At 45.1% G+C, this 22538-nt stretch overlaps 1 protein-coding gene across 1 annotated transcript in view; it reads left to right on the top strand.

Annotated features, from left to right (window-relative positions):
- Positions 1-811: 811 nt before the first annotated feature.
- kcng4a (potassium voltage-gated channel, subfamily G, member 4a) overlaps positions 812-22538 on the top strand; it is a gene marked incomplete at its 3' end in the record, with an annotated part of 46789 nt that continues 25062 nt past the window's right edge. The window contains 3 exon segments of the mRNA XM_080437794.1: positions 812-998; positions 5042-5858; positions 8011-8655. Of these exon segments, the coding sequence (XP_080293920.1) occupies positions 5745-5858; positions 8011-8655 (759 nt within the window). The 5' untranslated portion in view covers positions 812-998; positions 5042-5744.

The following is a 22538-nucleotide window of genomic DNA, read 5'->3' as shown; positions in this document are numbered from 1 at the left end:
AAGGGCTTAGGTATTAAATGTCCTTAAATTGTCCACTTTATTGTCGTCTGGGGATCCCCCCAAAATCATGTGGGGACCCCCCTGGGGATCCCGACCCACGGGTTGAGAACCATTGTCTTAAAGCCTCAGCCGGGCATCCCTGGCAGTCGGATTTTGACCCTGCAGAGACGAGACGGTGGTGATCGGTGGTCCTGCTGGTTCCACTGCGGACTAGCTGTAATCAGGGGTTGAAAGAAACGCTGCCCCCCGGTGTGCACTTCAGTTCAGTTCAGTTCAGTGGGAGACGCGAGAGGTCGGGGTGGTGGGTGGTGGGCGTCAGGCGTGGTTAATCAAAGCCAACTAGGAAGCACCTTTTCAGTGTTAGTCGATATTACAGCCTGGGTTTCTTATAGCAGAGCTGAGCTATGTGACACACACGGTGCGGTGAGTGAGTGGAGCTGCTGTCCCCTCACACAGCTTCACTCATCATCTCTATCCCACCCGGAGAGAAGAAGATCAGGGACACACATACAGCATCTTCACCGATCAGGAGCATTTATTCTCTCCATGCCCGTTGAAACTCAACGCCAAGTGCAAGTGGGACAAACACGCAGGTGCGCTTTGATGGCGCATCCTTCTCCCGCAAAACTTGAACTTTAACAAGCCGATCGCTGTCCCGTTGTTTGATGCGGTGAAAAGGTGCGTGAGATCAGAGCTGATGCTGCTGCTGCTGCTGCAGGCAAGCGGCGCTAGAACGGAGCGGACTGTAACGGGACACTTTTAGCACGGACCTGGTCTGGACAGTACAGTGGGCTACAGTACAGGACAAGCTTGGAGCGGTGATCATCTTTCTTTTTCAGCTGGTTTTTTGATCCGGAGGATTCTTGGCTTTATGATATTTTTGTCGTTTGGTGTCTGACTCTGAGGATGTTGTATTGACCGGAGGGGACAGCAGCACACATGATGAGGATGGGGGGGTTTGCTGGGCTTTGGACAGGTGCGGGGGTCTTCACTGCACGGTAGGTATGGCTACTGTATACTGTAGCCAATTTAACGTTAAGGTGCCCAGTGCTGCCCACAACAATGATGTACCTGCTGTATCCGTTGGCTGTAGGCTTTTTAGGCGTACGGACAAGTTTGTCTGTTGTCTTTGACTCTTAGTTGTAGCTATGCAAAGTTGTAATTAAGTCAGTGATCGTGTGCGATATTGATTATTATGCTATACAGTAACTGTGTCGTTATTTCATCGTGCTTGCAACCAGCAGAATAAATTTCGATATGGTTTACATTAGAAAATAAACAAGGCAAAGACTTAATTATAGGCAGTAATCTTGCCTTTATGTCCTTAATTAAAGGGATGATTGACATGCCCTTTAGGCTCAATTTGACTTTGAAGCTATAGCCTATAGGCTTTAAATGTCCTCAATTTTATAAGATGATTTGAAACGGCTATGGATTGATTGGTTCATAATAGCCGTATTTAATAAATAATCCCTTATAACCTATTAAATAGATCTTAATACGTTTCGATATGGCACTCACATCTTTCATGTGGCTGCTATTATAGCCCTAGAAGATATAGACTGTGCAAGTGTGTGTGTGTGTGTGTGTGTGTGTGTGTGTGTGAGAGAGGGAGAGAGACTGTGTGTGTGTGTGTGTGTGTGTGTGTGTGTGTGTGTGTGTGTGTGTGTGTGTGTGTGTGTGTGTGTGTGTGTGTGTGTGTGTGTGTGTGTGTGTGTGCGTGTGTGTGTGCGTGTGAGAGAGAGAGAGAGACTGTGTGTGTGTGTGTGTGTGTGTGCGTGTGTGTGTGTGTGTGTGTGTGTGTGTGTGTGTGTGTGTGTGTGTGTGTGTGTGTGTGTGTGTGTGTGTGTGTGTGTGTGTGTGTGTGTGTGTGTGCGTGTCGTGTGTGTGTGTGTGTGTGTGTGTGTGTGTGTGTGTGAGAGATGAGAGCGAGAGAGAGAGAGATGAGAGAGAGAGAGAGAGAGAGAGAGAGAGAGAAGAGAGAGGAGAGAGAGAGAGAGAGAGAGAGAGAGAGGAGAGAGAGAGAGAGAGAGAGAGAGAGAGAGAAGAGAGAGAGAGAGAGAGAGAGAGAGAGAGAGACTGTGTGCGTGTGCGTGTGCATGCATGCATGTACAAGCATGGAGTGGAAGTTGACAGACATACTTGTTTATATGAGTCTGTCACTGTGGAAAAGTGAGGAGGGAGAGAGAGTGGCAAGTCCCACCGTCGTGTCGCCTATAGGCCAGTGTTCTCAAACCTTTTCATGTCAAGGACCCCTAATTAATATAGGCTACCGAGGACCCCCATCTGAAAATATTTCATGCCAGAGACTCCTGTAAAATTGTGTAGGCTAGTTAAAATGTTGACAAAATATTCAAAATGCTTCAAGTTTCTTGGGGTAAACAGCAGATCTTCAAGCTCACACATTGTGAGCTTAGATCGGCTATTTAATATTTCAAATAGCCAATAGGGTTAAAGGGGTTTAACACATTTTGCTGGCGATACCCCTGGATACCCCCTCAAGGATCCCAGAGGGCCCCGGGACCCCACTTTGAGAACCACTGGTGTAGGCTGAGTTTAAAGCTGCAATCCGTAAGTTTGATGTCCTACCAGGCATTCGAACCAGGATACCCTGCGTGAGACCAAACTTCCCTGCGCGACCCCCCCCCCCCCCCAACCCCCCATTAAAATAAGTTCTGGACTGTGGCTTAAAAAGCCTAATTTATACTGCGCTTGTAGATCGCTGCGTTTTTTCCCCGGCGCACAACTCTGTAGTGCGAAGGACCATAAATTAGCCTTAACACTTCCCTCAATTAACTTTCCACTAGGCAACACAAGCCTGCCATTATCCAGTGGGAATACAGTGGCCAATCAATTAATAAATAGTTCAGCATGCTCTCTCTCTCTCTCTCTCTCTCTCTCTCTCTCTCTCTCTCTCTCTCTGTCTCACTCTCTCTCTCATCCCTCTGCGAGATGGAAATGAAACAGCTTCTTGACAGAAGTGATTTATTGGTTCGCCCGTACCCGTTCCATCCCAGGATATAAATTAATGTTTTTTTTGTGTGTTGCATTTGAAGCAATACAGTGTGGCAAGAACAACCACAGCCGCACAGCTGTGACAACAACAGAGTGGTGTGTAGTTCCTATAATGAACATTCTCATCTTGTGAGCTGTGGCGTAAACCTATACACGGCAGCACGCACACTCACTAACTTGAAACAGGTTTGATAGTCACCCCTGCAAGTCACTGTGTGTGTGTGTGTGTGTGTGTGTGTGTGTGTGTGTGTGTGTGTGTGTGTGTGTGTGTGTGTGTGCGTGTGCGTGCGTGCGTGTGCGTGTGCGTGCACCGGTATTACATAGGCTAGCTATCTACTGTAATCACAAGAGTCCAATATAGAGACATTGCAGCAAGGGCAGGGCACAGATGTAGTATTGACTGACAGCTGCATCTGTCATCCACAATTCACTGACATTTATTTGACATGAAGTTAACTGTAGTCTCATAACGCTCAGTAGAACAACACAAATGTTATTATCCAAGCAATGTTGCTTTTATCAATTAAGGACATAGAACCTTAGACATAGAATACTTGAACCTTAATAAGGATTTTATTTAGTCACTTACTGAACAAGTGCAAGTAGCTTAATGTTTGTGGGCCTAGCGTCGCTATTCTGGGGGCAAACATTCAGGGAAAATAGAAGATCTACAAGCTTGTAGAATAGATCGTCTATTTCCAGCAAAGATATCGTCTCTGTCGGGTGGAAACCTCCAAAAGTGTTACTTTTGTAGGATTCAAATTCAAAAACAGCAAAAGTAACAGATTGACGAGCTTGTGGATCTGCTACTTTTGATACGTTTGTGTGACGCTGTAGTATGATCAAGTAGGGTGTTCATTTACGAGTGAAAACAGGAAGGGGCCTAGTATAGAGCCCTGTGAGACTCCGGTCAACTACATTATGCCTATTAGCTGGGTTTAACCACTTAAATCCTCTAGTCTTTGTGAAACGGACTTGAGTTACTCTGACCCCTTTTTTTCTGCCTATATACAGTACCAAATCTCTTCACCAAAAATAGCCGATCTACAACATCTTGTAGATCGACAATTTGTTTGGCGAATGTTTACCGACCACTTGAACAGGGTTCAAGCAGTCATCAGCCACTGGAGCAGTGTGGTGGTGTTTACCAGCAGAAACACATTGCCCTTTGTATTTCGGTGTGTTCACTGTAGTTCTGGAAGACAGGGACGTTTTTCGGCAACCAAAACAAACAGTGAAAACACCAAAATACAGTGAGAGGGCACCACACTACTCCAGTGGCTGATGACTGCTGGTCTAGAGGGAATGTTGTTTTGTTATGTAAACACAGGGCAAAGTTACGTACTATGCCTTTGACTGTTAAATGCGCTCTCTGTTAGTGCTCACTGCCAAGCCATTACCAAGCGTACTTCTCATATAGTGTGTATCGCCACACAGTGGTCATTGCAGATATCATTCTATTGACACTGCGGCATGGTCATCCATATTAAACACTCCATTCACATAATGGCCCCATCAAGCATGTGGACTGGAATGTCAATTCTCTCTCTCTCTCTCTCTCTCTCTCTCTCTCTCTCTCTCTCTCTCTCTCTCTCTCTCTCTCTTTCTCTCTCTCTCCATTGAAGTTGTGAAGCGACACTCACGTGTGTGTCTGTCTGTCTGTCTGTCTGTGCTGCTGGACACTAAAGGAAGTGAAAGTGAGGGCGGAGCCTATCACACTGCAGTCACATTGTAGTCATTGAGGTGTGTGTTTCTTTCTTTCTTTCTTTCTTTCTTTCTTTCTTTCTTTCTTTCTTTCTTTCTTTCTTTTTTTCTCTCTATCTCTGTCCAACATCAAGAAGGGTTGTATTTGTCTCATACTCATACTGGTACAAGCAGCAAAATGCTGGTGGGACATGTTCCACTGATCTGTGCTAACGTAGCAATACAACACAGCAACAATATATTAACAATAATACTCTCAGCTCTGACATTATTTATGTATTCCCCACCATCCCTTGCTGTCTGTCTCTTTTATTGCCTGCAGGACGCCACATTTCCAGTCGCACCACGCCCCAATAATCCTGTAGTGATTACAGAAGGGATCAACTTCAGCCCCTGGATACCCCGGCGCTATACACTGTGTCTCTGGCCTGGTGCTCCTCTGTCCCGACTCAGAGCTCCCCCTCAGGTGTCCCTGCTCCACACCAGACTCACGCTTCACATCTAGATCACCAAAACCGATGTGCTATTAAGTCCCGGAACGCCCGGACCGATCCTAGCTCTGCCGAGGAACCCCTGACTGCCCCTTATCCTCGTTTCCCACCGCACTGCAGCTCTCCTCGGAAACCGTCAATTTCCCCCTGTTTTGTTGATGCCGATTGGAAGCTTTGTTTATTCTCTCGTTGGACGTTGATATAAGGGTCCTCCACTAATAATCCAGCCAGGTTGTGAAAGAAACGACACTGTGTTAGGACCACAAATTTACCCGGACGCCCACTGGCGGATTTCTCAGTTTCTGCTGTATGCCAGGGCCCTGGCAGGGCGGCTGTACCCCGTCCAAGGTCAAGAAGACTTTGAACATCACACAAAGAGGACAAGGATCGCCGTGCACCGATCGTTGAGACTCAGTAGATTTAGTCATAGTGGTATGACTAGGGTATGACCTAGGCCGCTTTTTAGTTTAGCTGGTTTGCATATCCTGGTTGTCAGCTGCCCGGCACGGACCGGCGTGCCATCCCGATGCCGCCATGCCTATCATCAGCAACGCCAACCAGGACTTCAGCAGCAACTTGTCTGACTTGTCCGATGACAGCAGTTTGGACCGCATCTTCCAAGAGTTCCCTGAGACGGAGACCATCAAGGTATGAGCGGGGTCAAAATATGCATGTACACATGCACATGCACATGCACATGCACATGCACATGCACACGCACGCACTCACACGCACACACACACACACACACACACACACACACTCACTCACTCACTCACTCACTCACTCACTCACTCACTCACTCACTCACTCACTCACTCACTCACTCACTCACGCACACGCACACGCACACACACGTGCATGCACACACAAAATGGATGTTCTGAACTGTTTGTCCCAAAGCTGAAGGTGCAAGTTTTCATTTTGAATATATTTTTTATCACTATATTCATCACATTATTCAATCTATTTCCAGTTGTAACTGTCAAGTTATGTTCCTCACACAAATATTTATGCTTTTATTGATTGGGTTTTGAAGTCAAGGCAAGGCATTTATTCAGACTGGCAGGCAGCCCAAACCCGAGTTTTGGCGAGATTGGATTCAGATCAAGTCTGAACAGCAATCAGCAGATTTTTGTGAATTAGATTTGAACCACATTCCTAGGTGGTTGAAATGCAATCACGATCTCATTGTCACGGTTTGAAGCAGGAGGTTTAGGACTAAAGTGCAGGTCAGAGGCAGAGACGAGCAGGTCGAATACAAGGGGGATACAAGAGGAGACTAGAAATTAATCATGAACCAAGAGCAAAGATATAACACTTGAAACGTATTAACCCTATAGGGATAAGGAATCGCTAGGCGCTAACAACTTAACACTGTGACATAAAAACTGACAAGGTAAAGAAAACACAAGGGTGTATAAATAGACAGGTGAACTCAACGGACATTCATCACTGGGATAGACAAGCTAGGGACTATAAGGACGCTATTATTGTTTCCGTATGAGGCAAGATGCAAAGGAGCGCTTGTTTTTGGCGGAGACGATGGAGGCGCGCCGCCTGAAGCACACTTGAGCCACGAGAGACACCGCCGAGCGAGCTTAGGCGATCGAGTCGCTGTGTCGAACGTTGCGAAGTCTGCTAACTCCGACAACTCAGCGCCGTCGGAGCTATGTCGTAAACCCCCCCCCCCCCCCCCAGTACCTCCGACATGTCTACACCACCTCGCGTGCGGTCTAAGTGAACACAACCGAGCGCTCCCTACCCCCGTTTCAGCCAATCACAAGCCGTGTCTCACGTCTCACATCCTACGAAAACAATACTCGCTAACAAGACACAGGTGGACAAAATAAGATTCACAACACCTGGGGAAACTAGTCCAAAACACAAACTTAACATACCGTAGTAGAACTATAATAAGTTATGATATATAACTATATAGAAACTAGGCATAACATAAACAACCAGATAAACAAGACTAAAGACAAACCAAACAAGGAACATGAACAGAGGATGCAATTAATGTCCAAAGACATTAGTCCAAGAATATAGACAAAACTGAGAGGAAGCCATAATTATCCAGGGGTTGGAAATATGTCCAGAAGGTGCAGGGGAGCAGACCAAGACACAGATCATGACACTCATATCTAAATATGTGTCTCAGTCTACTTTTGGTGAGCAACACTGTTGTAAGACAGAGTATAAGTTAAATGCCTAAGTCGTTATGTTGTTACCACTGGAATAATTTGCGGAGGTCCTCACAGTGTCAATATATATACAAATCCCATCTGATCACTTTCAAATAACAGTGTTGACAGTCAGTTCTAAAGATCAGATTTGAGAAACTAATTTGGTAGGACTGCCTTATCATTTTTTCCATCGAACGTCTCCTTCAAGGTTATTATAGTTTTACATTTTCATTCGTTTTTATATTTATTACATTTTTAAAAAATATTGAGTTTTTGGGCTTTTATGCCTTTATTTATAGGACAGTAGACTGACAGGAAATGGGGAGAGAGATGGGGAATGACATGCAGAAAAGGTCATTGGGATCGGGACTCGAACCCGCAACATGCTGTCAGGCAGGCATTGCAGCCTAAAGTGCCTGGACCGCCACGCAGGCTGCGGCCCAGGCCAGTTTTAGTTTATTTCTTTATTTTTTCTTTGTGTAATGGAGTAGTCAGTGGCAAGATTGAACAAGGTCAGTAACTATAATAACCCTGGTCTACTATAATAGACCAACTATAATAACCATGGTCTCCTTGACTGTCCCTCCTCATGTGGCGTGGTCACTCTGCAGGGCGTGTACTACAAGCGCGCCCAGTTCATCCGCCGGCCAGAGGACCTGGTGTCGGTCGACCACGGCCTGCTGGCCGTGATCAACGTGGGCGGCTACCACTACACGCTGCCCTGGAGCACGCTGGAGCAGTTCCCGCTCACCCGGCTGGGACGCCTGCGCGGCTGCAGCTCGCCCGAGGACATCGCCAGCGTGTGCGACGACTACGACGAGGCGCGCCGCGAGTTCTTCTTCGACCGCTCGCCCTCCGCCTTCCGCATCATCCTCAACTTCCTGGCGGCCGGCAAGCTCCGCCTGCTGCGGGAGATGTGCGTGCTGTCGCTGCACGACGAGCTGACCTACTGGGGCGTGGAGATGGCCTACATGGAGCGCTGCTGCAAGCGCAAGATGTGGACGCGCATTGAGCAGCTGAACGAGCACGAGCGCTTCGAGGAGGAGCGGCGGCAGCGGCTCGCCATGCAGCGCGCCACCCCGGTGGTGGAGACGCGCTACCGCAAGGTGATGACGTGGCTGCAGGACATGGTGGAGAACCCGCAGTCGGGCCTGCCGGGGAAGATCTTCGCCTGCATGTCCGTCATCATGGTGGCCGTCACCGTCATCAGCCTGTGCATCAGCACCATGCCCGACCTGCGCGAGGAGGAGGACAGGGTGAGTCTATATATATACGGACTGCACGCTACTCTGTGTGTGTATGTGTGTGTGTGTGAGTGTGATACTATGCATGTGAGGGCAAAATGTCCTCATTGGCCCTCACTACTATAGTAGAACTCAACAAGTATACATTGTGAACACCATCTCCCTGGTCCTCCTCATAAGGGAAATGGTTGCCTGATTTATATTTTGTTCATGCCTGGTTTATACTTTGAATGCCGGTGATCGTCTATTTTTGGGTTAGGGTTGAAATTATAAATAACGGTACAAATGCCAGTCATAAAATATATACCATAATGGAATATGGATACATGTATACTATACATAGTTTGGTATTGAAGAGCAAGACACTTAACTTCTACCAGCTCTGTGCGTGCGCGCGTGCGTGCGTGCATGCGTGCGTGCGTGCGTGCGTGCCACACAGAGGTCGTCTGTTAATCAGAAGGGCACCGGTTCGACCCTCGGCTGGCCCATCTATTCTAAATGATGTGTTGAAGTGTCCCTGAGCAAGGCACTTACCCCCATAACAGCTCCCAACTGAGTGCTCATCAAAAAGCCATCTGAGCAAGCCATGTGCTTGGTAATTTCCCCTCCCCTGGTTACAATCCTTTCCTTTCCTTGTATACTGTAACAGTTCACACGTGTACTATACAAGTACACAAGTATACTATACATATTGAAGGGCAGGGCTGTTGGCATGTTCCCCATAAGCAGCGATTCCCAACCTGGCCCACTGGTGGGCCGTCATGATATTTTCCATGATATTGCAAGTGGGCCCCCAAATAACTGGCAAAACACTATGATTTAAACAAAGATATGATATAGCAAAACAAATTGTGACAAAACAATGTCATGGTATTTTTTCCTTTAAAACCTTGACAAATAAGTTTTAATGGTGACACCGATTAATAGAAACTTAAAATATACTACGTTAGTTCCACTCATCCAAGCCGGATCACAATCGATTGATTGATCATAAACATGCTCTGAAAATGCACGTGACCACTTAACGAAAGGCCACTGCCGAAAGGCTGCCGTGTTAAGTGATCAGATGGGTGGGCCGCGAACGCTTTTGAGATTTCTAAGCGGGCCCTGATCCAGAAACGGTTGAGATTGAACCGTCGGCCCAAACGGAATAGTCAACATGTTTTCTTTGTAAATGAGCCCCGGGAGACCTAGAGGAATGCTTACACACTGCCCTGTCTGCAGGTCAGATTGATGGTGAGTGCACTGAGCAGTGTCTCCCATTTACACACAGGTAGATGTGTGTGTGTTTACACCCAGACAGCAATCAATAGAGGCCGACCACTGGTAGCAACACACATAACTTACTGTACACCGGATGCTCATTTGGACATTACCCTTTCGCACTAGCTTTTATTACCTGTCAACTAATGCTGACGCAGTCAAAGGTAATGCCTCTCCGACTGTGTGTGTGTGTGCATGCGTGTTGTAGTATGTAGTTGTATGCCAGTGTTGCGCACCGAATATAGCCTATCGGCAATATTGTCCATCGGCTATTTTCCACTTTAGGGCAATACAAATTGCTAAATGTAAACATTGCATTCATAAAATCAGCATCCTAAAGTGTTGATGTTATCACAAGTATAGTAATACAGGAGTGTGTGTTTGTACGCGTGTGCGAGTGAGTGAGTCATTTGTTGTGGGTTTTCCCATTCAGATTCATGCGGTGTATACAGCAATTATGTGCAGTGGTTCTTTTAATTGTTTGCGACCAAAACTCTGACAGCTCTCTGCCATCAGCCTTGCTCTCTTTACACACACCCACACACACACACACACACACACACACACACACACACACACACACACACACACACACACACACACACACACACACACACACACACACACAGACATAGACATAGACACACACACACACACACACACACACACACACACACACACACACACACACACATACACATACACACACCATGCACACACACACACACACACACACACACCATGTGATCCGTGATCTGTGCCCGTGGCAGCCTGGGATAATGAAGGCTGTCTGTCAGTAAACATTGTGGCATAATGAAGTTGGCTGCGCAGATCACTCTCACAGACCTCCAACCATAGCCGCCACGCACGCACGCACGCACGCACGCACGCACGCACTCACACACGCACACGCACACACACACACACACACACACGCACACACACACACACACACACACACACACACACACACACACACACACACACACACACACACACACACTGTTGTGTGGAAACCTTGTTTATTCAAAACAACACATTGGTGAAGCGTTGTCAGCTTGTAGATCGGCTATTTTTGTTACTTTTGTGTGACACTGTATTACGAGGGGTACCGAAATCAAAGTCACTGTTTTGCAAGTAGTACAAAGTACAAATCTCAAGTCTTTGCATTCGAGTCCAGAGTCAAAGTCCCAAGTCAAGACAGGCAAGTCCCAAGCCAAGTCCAAGTCCTAAATCTTTTAGTTTTGAGTCCCAAACAAGTCCTAAGCTTGTTGGAAGGTATCAAAAGACTTGAAAAAGGCCTGGACAGCTGGAGGCAGCGGTTCTCATACTATGGGTCGCAACACAAAGTGGGATCACGGGAAGGTGCCGCTGGCGTCGCGCGTTGGCAACCAAAGTGACTCCTTTTATCCAATTCCAACAGCACACACACACACACACAGCACAAGCCCTTGCAGCGGCATACAAGAACTATATACAAGAACTATATACAAGAACTATATACATACAACCTAGTTATTTAGCAGGAGTTATGTTCGGGTGGCTCTTAAAAGAGCTGTTTAGGATGTTTTTGTTACTCCGAGAGGGTAAAATGCATGGAAACAAATGGACGCTTACAGGTCCATTTGGTTCCAGTCATACCCACTTTGAGTTACATTAACACCGGTAAATTGGTGCTGGAGCGGACCGGTCCCTGTGTAAATTGTATCTGTTGTATGCGACAGCAAAGAAAATAAGCTCCTGAATCTGCATTTTTGTCAACAATCAAGACGTGACATTGCCGTGCGGGGAGGTGCTGCTGTTTACAGACAACTCGACCAGCAGACTACAGCAGCCCGGCCACGATGGAGAAAAACACACGGTCAGTCAGGACCATGTGTTTGTCTGTGAGGCCAAACAAACCTCTTTGGCCTCAAAGATTAATTAGAGAGCTGGATTTATTAACTCTGGTGGCTATTATGGTTCAGTTTACTGTGTGTGTGTACAGAAACACTTTTGTTGCTTTTATTGATATTGTAGCGTTTTAGTGCTCCGAGCTGGAATCAAACCCCATTCTCCAGCTCAGCAGACCAGACCAGCCAGTAACAAACTGCGCCAAGAAAACTATTCATGTGAGGAGCGGGGTCGTGACCAAGTCTTTTTCAGTGGCGCTACAATATTCATTCATTCATTTCATTGATGAGATAAAAGATAGGGCTACAAATCAGCAGGAATCACTGCTTTAAAAAAAAAATAAGGCCAACAATGTATCATTCTATTTTAAGATTCTTTATTTCCACTTTGAAATTGCTTTATAAATAAAGTGTGGGGTCGCCAAAAACTTCCCTCATAAAATGGCATCGTAGTGTAAAAAAGTTTGAGTAGGGTATTAATTTACGAAAAATAAATAAAATGGAGATACAAGGTTTTTTGCCCGACAGCAATGACAGCACACACGTATTCCCAAATATGAGCTCACACCCACAGCGGAGTAATCAGCTCCCTCCACTGTGACGGGGTGGTACAGATTTTTTGAATTAATTATCCTTCAGTCCCCGCTGTTCTTTTCAGACAAAGTAAAACTAACTCAACTCTAATATTGGCAGATTCACAGAACGGGAATCTCACCACTGTCGGGCGGAAATATTTCAAAATTTATATGCCCCCCACTAAATGTATGTCCTACTCTGTCGTACAAGTGTGACGCATTAATGTTGCAAAAATTGCTTCGCTATTACCAAAACAAAAAAACGATTTGGGATCCATTGGGACACAGGTTCTTTTTTCCATTTCTTGAAAAGTCACAGTTTTGGACATACAAGGTTTCCACCCAACAGCGTTGGCCAATCGTGTTTGCAGACGACGGATTTGACTTGGCGCATTGCTCTGCAGACACAGAGAGAAGAGGCACACATAAGAGAAAAGGTATACATGTGTAAGATACAAAAAAAGTTAACACAGTAAACGTGTATCCCTTTGTACAGGTAGGTCCTGTAGGTCTTAATCAATGTGTTTTGAGAGCTCATCATAGTGACCTTGACCTTTGACCTGTGACGGCATACTTCTTATCGGTTCATCCTTGAGTCCGAATTATAACGTTAAAAAAGAGATGAGGTCTCATGCAGTGACCTTGACCTTTGACCACCTACTTCTAATCTGTTCATTCAAGTCCAAGTTGACAAAAGGGAGCTGCATGATTCCTCGTCTTATTATTATAGGAACTTCTTATAATAACAATAGTAATACATACACTTTATATCATGCTTTTCTAAGTACTCAGAGTCGCTTATGGGTGGTCTCAGAACTTTGATAGTCGCTCCTGCACACTTGGAGGTGTGCAGGAGCAGGAGGTCTTTACTTTATTTTGGGGCTTTTTATGCCTTTATTGATAGGATAGTAGACTGACAGGAAATGGGGAGAGAGATGGGGAGTGACACGCAGCAAAGGCCGTCGGGATCGCTACGCCAGTGATCCGGGCATTACGTCAGTATTTTGAATGATGTAGTAGGGACCTTATCCCGGCTCGTGGATTCATTAAGAGACAGCCAGCAGCTGCTAGAGGTACGAGTGTGTCTGCCGTGTGACGCAGGACACTTCAGGGAGTTCCGACATCGGGGCGATGAAGGGAGTGTGGTTTGGGAGTAGAGGGACTGGCTGATGGATCAAGGTCCCCGATGCGGCCAATATATTTTAATGAACAGTATCAAAACGATCAACATTGGAAAATTACCCTACGCTAATTGCATGGCATCTGCTATCATTACAGGTTTTTTTTATGTGTCTGCCACCAGGCAAAAGACTGCCATGCCAAGAGACATGTTTTCAGGATGTCCGTCCGTCCGTCTGTCCACCCGTCCCTCCTTCCATCCGTCCTTCTGTCCGTTCCGTACGTGCGTGCCTTAAAGTGTCACAAATGTCCACTTTTGGACTTGAGGATGAACTGATTCCAAGTGGATGGTCAAAGGTCAATGTCAATGCTCACAAAACACATTCATTCAATTCTTCACTTCATAAGATATACCACTGGTTCTCAACATCAGTTCCGGGGACCGACGGCAGTCTAGATGGACCCTTACGGGTCTGTAACTCTGAGAGTGTGCAATGGGTTAGCTCTGTGACCCCAATGTACACTAAGGATAAGGATAATTCCTTTTAACAGGTCGTTCATGAAAGTCCTTGTGGTCTTGTTTCCAATGAGAACCTGTGAGCAATTGGGGTTAAGAGTCTTGCTCAGGGACAAATTTCATATCATCGGCACATATGCTGGGATAGCCTGGAATCGAACCTGGGGCAACCAGGGCCAGCTGGTTCCCTAGGCGGGCTCACTAACCACTCAGCTATGGCCGCCCCTTTGATAGTCTATACACTATACAATTTAAGAGTGTATAAGAGAGTGTCAAGACCCTTACGGGTCCATTTGGTTCCATTTGTACACTCTGAGTTACAGACCCGTAAGGGTCCATTTGGACGCCCTGCTGGTCCCTGCATGGACCTGACTTTGAGAACCAGTGGACTAGGAGTCTGGACCAGTGTTGTGCAAGTTACTCAGGAAGTGTCAGAATGAGTTTGGAGGAGGAGCCAAAAGCAGGCGACAGGAGGCAGAACAGATTAACTTATTATTAGACTATACCAAGACTCTTCCAGAATGGACAAACATAGCGTTGCCGTCAGGCAGAAACCTCTTATCTCCATATTTTAGCAGTGTTTTCGTAAATTAATGCCCTACTTGTTCATACTACAGCGTCACACCGAAGCATCAAAAGTAGCAAATCCACAAGCTCGAAAGTTTTGAGCTTGTAGATCTACTGCTATTGTTACTTTTGAATTTGAATCCTGAAAAGTAACAGTTTTGGACATAATGAGGTTTCCACCCGACAGAGACGATAGGAAAGTAAGACTTTGTCTTTCAGATAGCTTACATTCGAGTACAGACTCACTCTGCATGGGATTACAAACTGACAAACACACACTGGAACAGAGGGGTATAAATAGACAAGGAACTAACCAGAGACCAGGATAGGCTACAGGCAAACAAGCAAACAGGACACTGGGGACTCGGGTCAAAGATATTCAATTATTAAAGATACGCCATCCCAATTGGAGCCACAAAATGGTACACAAATCCTACAATGTTCTCCTAAGTGTGGCGCTGTCTGATCCCGCGAACGTCCGATGTTTACTGGTGCTAGCATCCTGCGAGAGTTTGTTGCTGGGACAGAGTCAGGTCGATAGTCAGTTGATTTTCTCCTGATTTGTCCCTTGGACAAATCAGGAGGTCCAATCTTTTTTTTGGGACGATCGGGTCCAATATTTAGTTCAGTGACCATGGGGTTAAAGAATGGTTCGGAAGCTGTGTTCACGTTCGCTCTTCCATTGGAAATAATAGACTCTAACCTGCTTCCGGTATCCTAAAAAGGTATCTACTTCACGCAGATACGGGAAGTAAACCCATGTCTTTTTTTTCCTTTTGTCTTGACTCAGGTTAACAATAATTACAGGGTGATGCGATAGGACAGGTAAAGGCAGACAGGAAGTGCATACTACAAAATAAGATACAACACCTGGGGATCAACAGACTAACACAGAACTACAAGACCAAGACACAGAACATACTGAAATACAGAGCTACAGAAACTAACAAGAAAACATTCAGGGAAACATGACTGCACACCTAAACTAAAAGGGAGAAAGAGCAGAAGATGTGTCCAAAAACGTATAAACACAGTCAAAGTCCATGGACTGAGGAGCAGACTGTGACAGTCTGATTTAGGCAAATTTTAATCTTCCGTCCCTGCTGTGATGATGAATATAATAATTCATTTCACTACTTTTCTTTTGATAATTGTGCTGACTGCTTTAAGAACATAATGTATATTGCAGCATATTCGACCTGTTCCCTCTATTCAAGAATAATGCAGTGCAACAAATGTGCCCATATAAATTTGCAAAAGTGAAGAAGTTTAAGGAATATCTAGGCTTACCTTCACAACACCGACATGCCTGGAAGGCCAGCTGTCATCCGTGAGAGGGTGTCTCTCAAGGCAAGTGTCCTTGTTATCAGGGGGGTTGGTAATAAATCACCATGACAACACATACCTTGTACCTTTTAGGATATTGAATAACCAGAACATTCATAGAGGTACTTGCCCACAGGCAAGGACTGGGCATCACAACATACTGGATCACTGTCAAAATTGTCCAGATTCCAGTTGTATTCAATCAAATATGTCTGATATAATCATGATGGCTCCTGCTGCTCCAAGGCCTGACAGATTTGGATCCTAAGCCCTCACACAAACGGTACGTTTGTTTGAGGGTTTAGGATCCAAATCTGTCGGATGTCCATGGTCACCTGCCCTATTTTGCTCAGCCCATTGCAAATCCTGAAAGTCAGTCGTCATGGCCAAATCGGGGTTAACCAACTAAACCCTATATACTTAGTTGACTGGGGTCACACAGAGCTCTCTCTTTGGCCCCCTCCTTTTTCCCCCCTCTACACTAAACCTCTTCACCGGAAATAACCGATCTACAAGCTCACAATGCGTGATGCGTTATGACCTTGTAGATCTCCTATTTTCGTCAAACTTTGCGAGTATGATATACTTGAGAACATTTAAAAAAAAGGTCATCTTTTATTTAAATAAAGAACCTGGTTGTTCTCTCTCTCTCTCTCTCTCACTAAAGAAAGATCAAGTTGAAGTTATTATTTATGGAAATAATTCAGACGTTTTGGCGATTTGACTCGATTTGATAGCTAAGAGGATGATGAGCCTATGATGGCATGAAGTCTAGACGCTGGTGGTGCAGATTAGACCTCCTTCAACTCCTGGTCAGTGGAGACCTTGTAAGGTGGAGCTGGCGTAGGAGGTGGGTGGCTCAACACTCCATCTGAAAAGAGAATGACCAGTTGAGAGGAAGGGATATTTTGTAAATTTTGCAAATTTAAAGAATCTGATTGGCTAGTAGAGCTCACGCTTAGAATTGTGAATGAAAGGCGCTTTGACAATGTGGGAAGGAGGAAGTGATGTGGATGAAATCCCCAGAAAATAAATGAAGTGCAATGAAAGCTAGGGGAGAAAAAATATCTTCTTTATTGAAAAACTTTAAAAACTTTTCAAGCTTTTTCTAGAATTCCAACATAAATGTATAAACAGCAATGTGACACGTTGTGAGCTTGTACTGTAGATAGGCTATTTTAGCTATTTTTGAAAGTAGGGCTTAAGTGGTTAAGCCTGTGTTGAGTGAGGATTTCCTCCAGTAATGGACCTCGGTTGCATCTCCAGGTTCACATGGGGCATTCTGCACTTTGTGAGAGAGTCAATAGAAGCAGTGAAGCTCTATGGGAGACATCAAGCCCTCCTTGGGGGCCAATAGAGTTGGCAGTCTTCCCTCTCTCTCATCACAGCTCTGTATTGATCCCTGGCATGGGAGGCAGACGCACAATTTGAGGAAAGAGAAGGCAGACTTTTGGTGAAGCTTGCTCGCAGCTATGTAGGAGCATCGTGTTTTTGTCCAATGTGTGCAATCCCATGTGTGGGCTTGTGTTTGTTGTATCTCTATCCTATAAAGTTCTCGTCTGTCTGTCTGTCTGTCTGTCTGTCTGTCTGTGAGTCTGTCTGGGCAAATATGCCAGTGGACTTGGACATGCCCGATGTCAGCGCAAATTGGCCGTTGTTAGGCAATGGTTTCTGTTGTGTGTTACCTCATGTTGGTTACCTCAGACTGTTAATCGACCAGTGAGAGAGAGAGCAAGAGAGAGAGGAGTCAGGGAGAGAGAGAGGGTGGGGGAGAGGGGGAAGGGGAAGGAGAGAGTATTTCACCCATGCAATAACCCTGGCAATGCTGGGTATACCAAAACCTGATTCTGATGGACACACGTCTCAAAGCAACGTGTTGTCAGCGCAACAACCCGGGCAAAGCTGGTAACTGCTTGTCTTTCTATACATCCCACAAATGTGTGTCTGTCTGTCTGTGCATCTGTCTAGTCTTTTACTCTGATTAACAGGTACTGTGCTTTATTTGTCTAACAAACCATAATGTGTGCGGTCTACAGCAAGGTTTGTCTGTGTGTCTGTACTTTTATGTCCCCACAAAAATAGACCTATCACAGCTCAGGCTGCGACAGCAGACAACATGACGTCATGAAACAGAAAATGTCATGATTAATTCCCCAACTGCACACCTTAGTAACTTACTATCGATCTCTAAAGCAGTGGTTCTGAAAATGTGGTCCGGGGACCCCCAGGAGTCCTTAAGAGGGTTTCATGGGCTCCCCAGCTGAATGATAGTTAGGATCCAAATGGACCCTTACAGGTCCGTAACTCTAAGTGTACAAATGTACATCTGTACACTCTCAGAGTTATGGGGGTCCGTGGCTTATAATGCATACCAAACTGGGGGGTGTCCTTGAAATAAGAACAGTTTGAGAACCACTGCTCCAAACATTGGACGGGCGGCCTGGTCTGTTTTTAGACTCTGTGTCGTGTTATCTGACTGAAAAGTAAACAAATAGTCCCCGCCCGTCCGTCCAGTCATGCATCACGTTGGTTTCCCTGCTGTACAGTGTCTGTGTGCTGAATGAGCAGCAATACTCCTGTCAACAGTAATCCACATGACAACTGTTGTTTTGTCTCTCTGTCTGCAGAGCGCCGTGTGGAACAGGCCCAGCTCCCTCTCTCACCCACTCATCCTCTCTCTCTCTCTCTCGGCTCCGTTTGTGTAAACGTTGCATGAGAGCACAGAGAAAGTGAAGGGAGGCGCTGGGGGTGGGGTGGGAGGTTGAGAGCGGAAAGGGAGGGGGGGGGGGGTAGAGATAGAGGGAGGGGAAGTGAGGAGTTTAACAATTTATCAGAGAGAGAGAGAGAGAGAGAGAGAGAAACCAGAAAGGAGTGAGAGATAGTGTTTCATCTCCCCCTGTCCTCAGCTGAGTCAGTCTACCCAATACAGCAGCCAAATGACCCGGGCCGGGCCCTTATCACACCGCTATACCATTTCAAGCCCTTCGATAATACAGGCTCTGTCTGTCTGTCTGTCTGTCTGTCTGTCTGTCAAATTAAAGGCAACCCTGCGAGCTGTGATAAACTGCAGTCATTGTACTGCCTCTGTGTCAGTGCCATGTTGTTAACCAGAATCACATAAATATTCAATGTTTTCATTACATAAATGTATCCCCCCCCCAAAATAAAACATTTTAAACACATTTTATTATTCAAAAATAGTAGATCTACAAGCTCACAACGTGTTGCATCACGGCACCTTGTGAGCTTGTAGATTTACAATCTTTGCCCATATCTCACAGGTTGGTTTCAAGCCCACCAATAATACAGGCGCCATCACCTGCAGTGTCTGTCTGTCTGTCTGTCTGTCTGTCTGTCTGACTGTCTGTCTACCGTTATAAGCGCTCTCTATGCAAGCCCCCCCGCCCTCCTTTTATCCTGCAGCTGTTCCTGCACAACTCTTTGATAGAAAGCAGCATGTGTGTGTATGTATGTATGAAATGCAAATAGATGCATGAAATATTGATATGCAGTCAAGAAGCCCAAACAGCCGAGGGTTTTTAAAACGCGGCCAACAGGTCGCCAGGGAAGTGAAAACAGGAGAAGAAAAAAAATGATTAAACCTTCAGCTGGAACTTGTAGAGTGGCAACATTTCCACTACAAATGCTGCCCTAAGCGCACATGTTATTCCTAATAAGACATGCACATAACACAGGGAATATCTGTGAATTATGATTAACTCTCTCCTCCAGTATCCAGAAACCACAAAGCTTTTTTTGCAATAATATTTTGGGCTTGTCATTATAGGTGAAAATTGTCATAAATTGGTTAGTCTAAAAAAACAGCATCGCTTGTAGATTGGCTATTTTCGTTATTAGTCATTGTACAATGTATATAGGGCATAACCACATGAACCCTAACGTCCCTATTCTGTGGCAAACATTTGGTGAGAATAGCAGATCAACAAGCTTACAGATTGCGAGATTGTAGATCGGTTATGTTTGGTATGTAGAGGGAAACCTGGTATCCTATAGTTTCAATATAGATTATTATTTTGATAGTATATTATTTAGACTGATGCTATAGGTTCTTGGTTTACCTGTGATCCTAGTTTATTGAGGTATTGCACTGTCTCTCTGCATTTGATGTGTGTTTGCCTTGCTTACTGTAAGTCGCTTTGAATAAGAGCATCTGCTAAATGCCTAAATTGTAAATTGTTAAAAATGAGCAGACCACATATAGAGCCCTGGGGGACCCCGGTCAATAAAGTATATAAGGTGGTTAAGCTCACAGTGGTTAAGCTCATAGGCATATTGTCAATTTTCCTTTACGGTAGATTCCTCCTTTAGCTCCAGCACTATGGAGACAGTCATATTTCACATGGATTGTATATATGAATCATCAATAAGCATGTTGACATTTGCATTTTAACCCGGGGCGACCCCAAGGTATAAAGCACACCATGCTATTTCACATTACATGTCCACCCTGGGGTGAAAGCACTGAGGGAATGAATGTAGTGCAGTGGTTCTCAACATTTTTAGACCTCCAGTGTGATATGCATTAGACCACAGACCCCCATTTGATACTATATTTTATATATGGAACCTCAATGTACATAGTCAAATCCTTAGTGTTTATGTAACACATGTAATATATGTATGTCTGTGTCTCTTGTTCTCCACCAGGCAGGATGATTGTACAGGGTTTATACATCTGTATACTTTATTAATATTTGTTTGAGGGTGTCTTTATTGTGATGTCAGAGTTATGTATCTATCTAACTCTGAGAGTGTATGAATGGAACCAAATGGACCCGTAGAGTTACAGACCTGTAAGGGTCCCTTTGGACCTCTGGTGGTCCCCGGACCACACGTTGAGAACCAGTGATGCAGTGTAAAAACCACAACGTTGACAGCTTGCAACAGCTGGAATGTTAACATAACAAATAGATACAGATAGATGCAGATAGCACAGACACAGATATCCATTAGATAGAGTACTTGGCTAATGGATATGTATTAGGTAGGTAGGTACTTTATTCATCCCGAGGGGGAAATTAAGATGTTACAGCGACTCTCATAAACAGACAAGAAAGAGAGACATGAAATAAAAAAACATCATAATAAAAAAAACATCTAAAATAGGCATCTAAGAATAGTCAACCTACAATATTGACCAAACACTCCTAAGAGTTCAGTGGCTTGAATTCAACATCCCCCATCCTAATCAGCCTGATCAAGCTGACCAGAGGAGGAGTTATGCAAGGGATAATTGACGGGTCGCCGGTCATTATTGAGAAATAAATCCCGACAGGGACGCGTCGGTGCCTAATCACCCTGAATAATGACCGGCGACCCGTCAATTTTCCCGGTTATTACACAGCTATTCAATTAATTGATAAATGAACCCAAAAGTAACAACTAAACTAAGTATTTCCTTGCTTACGGTAGTGTTGCGCTGTGTTGCGCTGGGCGGACACGGTTGCCTCGGAAAACAAGGAAGTGTTGATGAAATAGAATTTTCGGTTACTGCATTGTCTATTTCTCGCTTCAAATGTTTTCAAAAACATTCTTGAGAGCAATGTTTAGCTGTAAATGACATTGTGTGTTTGTTTACATGGCTGTCATGTTGGATACAGCACAAAATTCAAGCAGCACAGCAGGTGCTCTGAGCCTTTGATTAGACAGTGGTCTGTTATTGAGCTCAGCGGTCATTATTCAGAAATAACACACCTTATCTTATTGCAGCAGGCATAAAAGATCTCCAGCGCTCCTTCTCGCAACGTGGGTGTAACAGTTTGTTGCTAAAGGAGCTTCTCATGCCTGACCACAGTGTCATGTAAGGGGGTAAGAGGCATTGTCCATATTAACCAGCTAGTTTTTAACACAAGCTGGTTAAATAAGAGTGAGAGTGATTTGTTACTATGATGAAATGGGGAAGAAAATAGAGGCCGGCAGTGGCTCAGGAGGTAGAGCGGGTGCTTGGGAAATGTTCCCGGTCCGATCCCCGGCACCCCCTTGGTTAGTGTCAAAGTGTCCTTGAGCAAAAAGACACCGAACCCTCTAACTGCTCCTGATGAGTAAGTTGGTGCCTTGCATGGTTTCCTCTGCCTTCGGTGTGTGAAATGGGTGAATGTAATAATGCACGTTGTAAAATACTTAAGATGCCAAGATAAAGAGAAAACACGCAACAATTTGATGGAGCGAGACTGAATGAGTTCGTGACTATCTGCTGTGATGCTGGTTATGGGCGGATAGCAGCTCAGTGCCGGGACAAAAAATGTATTGTGTCAGACTTTTCAATTTAAAAATGTAGCCTTCCACAGAGAGTCATTCAAACGACCTTACCTTAGTTTTTCTTCTGTTTGCAATGTCAGTCTGTCCCATCTGTCTGTCTGTCTGTCTGTCTGTACTGTATGTCTCTCTTTGGAGTGGATGAGTCAAGACTCAAGAGTGTGTTCTGGCATGAATGCTTGTGTCCTTACAGTAGGGGAAAAAAACATGAAAAAGTAAAATGTCAGACAAATTGTACTTGAGTTCAAGTATTTGAGTACTTGCTTTTAAAAAGTGTTCAAAAGTATGAGCTTTCAAAAAGTCAAATTCAGCCGATCTACAAGCTCACAAAGTGTCGCATCGCAACGTGCTGTAAGCTTG

Source organism: Gymnoscopelus braueri (assembly GCF_963280865.1).
Source record: "Gymnoscopelus braueri genome assembly, chromosome: 9".
Lineage (NCBI taxonomy): Eukaryota > Metazoa > Chordata > Actinopteri > Myctophiformes > Myctophidae > Gymnoscopelus > Gymnoscopelus braueri.
This window is presented reverse-complemented; position numbering and strand designations above follow the sequence as displayed.